Source organism: Gadus morhua, chromosome 20, assembly GCF_902167405.1.
Source record: "Gadus morhua chromosome 20, gadMor3.0, whole genome shotgun sequence".
NCBI classification, from domain to species: domain Eukaryota; kingdom Metazoa; phylum Chordata; class Actinopteri; order Gadiformes; family Gadidae; genus Gadus; species Gadus morhua.
In genome coordinates this window covers 2,136,659-2,143,484 of record NC_044067.1, presented here as the reverse complement: position 1 = coordinate 2,143,484, position 6,826 = coordinate 2,136,659, and the positions used below count along the sequence as shown (strand labels likewise).

The 6,826-nt window shown below is 52.6% G+C and overlaps 1 protein-coding gene across 1 annotated transcript in view; it reads left to right on the top strand.

Annotated features, from left to right (window-relative positions):
• The first annotated feature begins 330 nt into the window (after positions 1-330).
• LOC115533476 (glypican-6) overlaps positions 331-6,826 on the top strand; it is a 22,573-nt gene continuing 16,077 nt past the window's right edge. The window contains exon 1 of the mRNA XM_030344025.1: positions 331-878. Within this exon, the coding sequence (XP_030199885.1) occupies positions 719-878 (160 nt within the window). The 5' untranslated portion in view covers positions 331-718. The remainder of the gene's footprint in view (positions 879-6,826) is intronic.

Sequence of the window (6,826 nt, the reverse complement as noted above, 5' to 3'; positions counted from 1 at the left end):
TACTTATTACAAAGTTTGGCTTGAGCAAATGCCAACAAACATCATACCAGCAAGGTGTGTGTGTGTGTGTGTGTGTGTGTGTGTGTGTGTGTGTGTGTGTGTGTGTGTGTGTGTGTGTGTGTGTGTGTGTGTGTGTGTGTGTTTGTGTGAGTGTTTACTCTGCGTGTACGTGTCGGTACTCTGTGTGTACGTGTGTTTGTGTGCGTGTGTGGGTGGTTGCTCGGCAGTGAGCGTGTGTGCAGGGGGGCGGGCGGAGCACGTTAACGGAGGGTAACGGCAGCACGCATGACCCACGGCCGCGTCTGGATTCCACTCCGCGTTTTGCGTCCCGCTGTGCCCCGCCAGCAGCGCATCTGATCCGCGCTCCCTCGCCTAACCGCCTCAGTCCGGCCGAGCCGCTCACCACAGGCTGTCCGCCCGCCGAATGAAGTTGCATGACACCTCAGCAGCAGCAGCAAGCAAGATCACCCGGATTCGTGTCGCACCTCCATCTTCGCAGTTCGGGGTTTTTATGTTTTGTTTTACCCGTTGGCGTCGCGGGAGTCTGTGTCTCCGTTCAATCAGCCGAACAGACTGAGCTCCGTGTGGAGGAGATGTACTGAGCAGACCCCGGCCGGCTGTGAGTGGTGGTACCCGGACAGCGCTACCTGCCGCGGCTGCGCTGCGGGGAGTTCTCGGCGAGCGGGATTCTGCAGGAGGGGAACTCTGTGTGAGGAAGATGTGGACGATGTTCCGGATAGAGACCGTCCTCTGCACTTTTTCTGTGCTTTACGTCGCGGCGAAGGCAGATTTCAAAGCGGGGAACTGCAGCGAGGTGAGGGAGGCGTGCGTCGCGAAGGGCTTCAGCTTCGCACATGTTCCTCTGACGGAGATATCAGGTACGGTTAATTCTACTGAGAAAGTCGCCATATGCGCCACAATGCTTTTTAAAAGTTATGTTGGAAACGTCTCTCGGTTCTGGATCCAAAAAGTGGACGTAACCAGTGTAGACTGCTCTGTCGTTCCGTTTGGACACCTTATGTCTCCAAAGGACGCGAACAGGAGCGCATTGGTGAAGGTAGCCTGGTCTTTACGCGCTGTGCGCCCTAGCGAGGATCTGCTGTGTATCTACTGACTGGAAACGGTGGAGATTTGAGGGCTTCGACCACCTGTCATATTCTTGAGTTGCGATGTTTCCAGTCCGATAAAGGACAGAAGTTCACCTGGGCGTGTTTTAATGAATGTGCATTCGCCGTTGCTGGTCCATTTAACGAAACATTGCCATATTCAGCAGTCTAATTACGCCATTAATCATTGAATAAAACATAGAACAGCCGTTCTAGCGTTAAGGGGAAAGATCCTGCAATGAAAAAGCTGAGCAACACTCTGGATCGCCTGCTAATGCGGCGGAATGGGACAGGAGCATCATTCACATGTTTGCCATATTTGCAGGCCTATGTGTTCAGCAAAGATCTGCTCTAGCGGTCATCACGCATACAGAAGTTGGACAATGCAATAGCCGAATTTTAAAGTCTGATTTGTGAGTCACTAGCGGTGACCCATTGCTAGAAAACGCCGGGTTTTAGGCGTCAGGGGAGAAGAAAAGCAGATGGTTCTGTTAGGAAGGATCTGTGAAGTCCATGCCTTATCCTGATCTCTCATAGTTCAGCACGTCGACTCACTGCGGTTCCATTTCTAAAGTGATATAAGCATGTAGTACGTGTGTGTATTATTAATCCAGTAACATATATGAATAATGGTTTTATTGGCTCTATTTAGTCCTTTTAATTACAATATTACAAAAGTACTAACTAGGTAGCCTTAAGAAGACTTCAGTTTATGAACAGTAGTAGGCTAAACTCAACAGTTCCAATAGCCTGACACATTTTGAAGGCCACAGTGATAAAGTTAAACATCATCAAATATTCATGACTCCACTAACACGTTGTGTCGTTTGGGGTCATAGTTCGTTGCTTCCCGGCGCCTGGTGAGTGTGTTGCGGTTGTTCTCGTGGAGCTCAGGGTCCCTCGCTCCAACGTGAAACCTGGCACGAGTAGAAGGCTGAATATTTGATACCGGGCCCACCTGTTTGTCGGTGGCACGGCACCCAGACTGATTTAATCCTCCAGATGTACGCACATCTAATCTACAAAATGAGAGAAAGATCAAATGCTGTGTGTTATCGCGTGGCCTCAGCGGGACCCTCTCCACATTGTCTCCCCCGTTATGAATGAGTCATAAGCGCATTGGGCTGTTGTGGCGGCGTAATGCCTTTTAACACATCAGCGGGTTTACACACGGTGGGGGACGCCCTTCATGCTTTAGATTTAACTGGCGATGTCAATCACACGCGTAAGCAAGCGCATCCGTCCTCCGCGGGCAACACAAGTGGAGGCGCAGAGGAGACGAGCAGAACTCACAGTAGAGTAGAAACACATAGAAGAGGAGCAGAACTCAGTAGAGTAGAAACACATAGAAGAGGAGCAGAACTCATAGTAGAGTAGAAACACATAGAAGAGGAGCAGAACTCATAGTAGAGTAGAAACACATAGAAGAGGAGCAGGACTCACAGTAGAGTAGAAACACATAGAAGAGGAGCAGAACTCAGTAGAGTAGAAACACATAGAAGAGGAGCAGAACTCATAGTAGAGTAGAAACACATAGAAGAGGAGCAGAACTCATAGTAGAGTAGAAACACATAGAAGAGGAGCAGGCCTCACAGTAGAGTAGAAACACATAGAAGAGGAGCAGGACTCACAGTAGAGTAGAAACACATAGAAGAGGAGCAGAACTCACAGTAAGGTAGAAACACCTAAGAGTAGAAACATCTAGACTACAGTGGGCATCACAGTGGAGTAGAAACACATAGTCTACAGTAGGCCTCACAGTAGAGTAGATACACATAGACTGGAGTAGCCCTCACAGTAGAGTAGAAACATCTAGAAGAGCTTCAGGCCTGCTCTTAAAGGGTCGAAGTTCTTCACGATCCTCGATGCTGCTTGCATGTTCCACATAAAACGCAGCCAGATGAAAGTTTATTCTCCATTTGTCGTCTTTCCTCTTCAACTCGTATATTTAAATGTAGCTAGTTGAGCGCAAACGTTGGAAACGGCCACTTATTTCTGAAGGACTGCATCCAGCCCCATAGGTTAAACAAAGCACTTAGATGCTCTGGTTAAGGGTGTGTGTCCGTGCGGGTATAGGGTATGGAGTGGGAAGGTAAGAGCTTCAGCACTCCAGGATGGATCCCTTGACCTTTCTGGGCCTCAGCCCAGAGAAACTGTTGCTTTTATTGGCTTCATTATGATTCTTATGTTGGCTATTGTTTCAGACTGCCTTCCAGCGAAAAAATCTCGCTCTCGCTCTCGCTCTCTCTCTGTCCCTCTCTCTCTGCATCTCTCTCTCTCTCTCTCTCTCTCCCTCGCTCCCTCTCTCTCTCTCTCTGCATCTCTCTCTCTATCTCTCCCCCTCTCTCCCTGCATTTCTCTCTCTCTTGCTCTCTCTCTCTCTCTCTCTCTCTCTCTCTCTCTCCCTTGCTCCCTCTCTCTCTCTCTGCATGTCTCCCCCCCTCTCTCTCACTCTCTCTCACTGCATCTCTCCCTCTATCTCTCTCTCTCACTCTCGCTCTCTCCTGCTCCCTCTCTCTCTGCATCCTCTCTCTCTCCCTCTCGCTCTCTCTGCATCCCTCTCTCTCTCCCCCTCTCTCTCTGCATTTTTCTCTCTCTCTCTCTCTCTCTCTCTCTCCCTTGCTCCCTCCCTCTCTCTCTCTCTCTCTCTCTCTCTGCATCTCTCCCGCTCTCTCTCTCTCTCTGCATCTCTCCATTTTATATCTCCAACCTTAGCCGTCCATCTGTGGACGTGAGGCTTCCAGGATAGTGAAGGCCCAGGGCCGAGGCGCTGCCACTAAAGGCCCGCTGATGGCTGGAGGACCGAGGTGTTGACGTCAAGCTGTTGTGGGAAGTGGGTGTATTTAATAGGATGATTCACGGGGACTTTGCCCAGGAGACCACAAATCCCATTCAGCGTCTTAATTCCCCTCCGATTAGACACGAAGAATGCCTCTAATGTGTCCAATCACGTGCGTTACATAATGTTACAATAACATCACATTAACAGCGTCGACGCCCGCACAGAAAGACAATTCTTCTCGAGCTCGGGAGAGCGTCTCTTCATACTCAACGGTGATCGCGAATCCCGCACCTTTATTTGTTCCCCGAATGTGTTTCCACTCTTCTTATTTTAGATGGTGGTTTGCATGGACATCGGAACAAGGTGGGATGTCACCCTCTCCCACCAGCATGACACCTGCAGACAGCCTTCCTCATAACACATCTATCAGGCAGCTACTTCCAGTAGTGCACCGTTCCAGACATGCAAGACTCCGTTATAATTATAATAATATACAATCAATTGTATATTATTATAATAACCGTTCAGATTTCTTTATCTACGAAGACCGGCTGCACGGGGAGAGACTCGCCCCTAACGGCTCCTCACACAGACCCCCTACTCCCCTCAGAGCCCTACTCCCCCTCAGACCCCTACTCCTCACACAGACCCCCTACTCCCCTCAGAGCCCTACTCCCCCTCAGACCCCTACTCCCCCTCAGACCCCTACTCCTCACACAGACCCCCTACTCCCCTCAGAGCCCTTCTCCCCCTCAGAGCCCTACTCCCCCTCAGACCCCTACTCCTCACACAGACCCCCTACTCCCCTCAGAGCCCTACTCCCCCTCAGACCCCTACTCCCCCTCAGACCCCTACTCCTCACACAGACCCCCTACTCCCCTCAGAGCCCTACTCCCCCTCAGACCCCTACTCCCCCTCAGACCCCTACTCCTCACACAGACCCCCTACTCCCCTCAGAGCCCTACTCCCCCTCAGAGCCCTACTCCCCCTCAGACCCCTACTCCTCACACAGACCCCTACTCCCCTCAGAGCCCTACTCCCCTCAGAGCCCTACTCCTCACACAGACCCCTACTCCCCCTCAGACCCCTACTCCTCACACAGACCCCCTACTCCCCTCAGAGCCCTACTCCCCCTCAGACCCCTACTCCTCACACAGACCCCTACTCCACTACTCCCCTACTCCACTACTCCACTACTCCCCTACTCCACTACTCCCCTGCTCCTCCTCAGAGCCCTACTCCCCTACTCCCCTACTCCACTACTCCCCTACTCCACTACTCCCCTACTCCACTACTCACCTACTCCCCTACTCCACTACTCCACTACTCCCCTACTCCACTACTCCCCTACTCCCCTACTGCCCTACTGCCCTACTCCACTACTCCCCTACTCCACTACTCCTCCTCAGAGCCCTACTCCACTACTCCACTACTCCCCTACTCCACTACTCCCCTACTCCCCTACTCCACTACTCCCCTACTCCCCTACTCCACTACTCCTCCTCAGAGCCCTACTCCACTACTCCCCTACTCCCCTACTCCACTACTCCCCTACTCCACTACTCCCCTGCTCCTCCTCAGCGCCCGTGGGATCCCGGGCGCTCTCTGCAGTTGTTCTGCAGGCCGGGGCCCCTGGCTCGTGACTCCGGTGCCCGGGGGCCCGCGCTCCGGGCTGTCAACGGGTGCATTGTGTCGGGCCCTCAGGTTCATGGGAGAGGTGGAACCCTGGGGGTCCGGCCCTGACCCGGGGGCCCCTGGGCCTTAGGGGGGTCTTAGCCGGGGCCGTACATCTGTAACTCACTGGGTTAAATATCAGACTCTGGGGGCCCTGCAGGAGAGGGAAGGTCGTGTTCTAGAAGGGGGGTGAACCGCTGCAGATGAGCCCCGGTACGCCTCGCAGATCCACCACGACAATATCGTTAAAAAAAAACCCCAAAAAAGGAATTAAGTTCCTCACCGGTGGTTTTATTAAAATATTTGCAGAGACGAGACCGGAGCACAGCGGCGGCGTTGAGGGGGAACTCAGAGCAGCGGAAACAGTTGCAGACGCAGCAGCTCCGCAGAGCGTCTGTGCGCCTTCAGTCTTATTTGTACATATTTAAGCAAGCTGTCAGCCGGTCACATCTCTGCTCGTCTAAATCCAATCCTGCCGGTGTCTCCGTGCCGGCGGAAACAAGTCTGCGTTCACACCCGGAGTCGCTGCTCGGTGACTAACCTAACGCCGGGGATGTGACGACGACGGAGCTGTTTGCCGTGAGGAGTGAGTGACAGGCCACAGGGCCTGTCACTCACTCCTCACGGCAAACAGCTCCGGCATTAGGTTAGGCCACAGGGCCTGCCCTAGAGCCTAGTTTCCGGTCGTTCTCGGGCCTTTTGTCTGACTGCTGCAGCAGCCCCGGAAGACAACTCAGGGAGACGACGACCGAAATAACAAGGGCTGCTTTGAGTTGTGTGATTCTTGGCCACCTACGCCACCAGGTGAACGATTTCTGTGTGCGGGTGTAAATGTGTGTCACGGTCGCGGGCGTGGACCTGTCACGGCAGGGGGGTGGAGAGGATTTAGAACGGAGCTAAGTGGGTGTGCCGTCTGACAGAGGGGCTGAGTGGCTGCTATGGCTTTAGCTCCCCCTTGCTTAGGTCGGTGTTTCTAAGTCGTGCGGTGCAGTGCATAGATACCAGATTAGAACAGCTTGCTGTCTGTCACACAAACGCTGAGAAAGATCCCAAAAAGCTGAATTCCTCACTTTTCCTGTTGGTGACCCCAAAGAAAGATCTCTCTATTTTGATCAACCCGGTAATAGGGCTGCTGGGTAGTGACGGCGCACATTGAGGATTATGTAGGATAACGTGCGGCGGGAGACTTTCTGTGATTCCGGTGGTAATAGTTCCTTTTCTGCAGCACTGAGGAATTTCTCAAATGCTTCCCCTGTCACCAGCC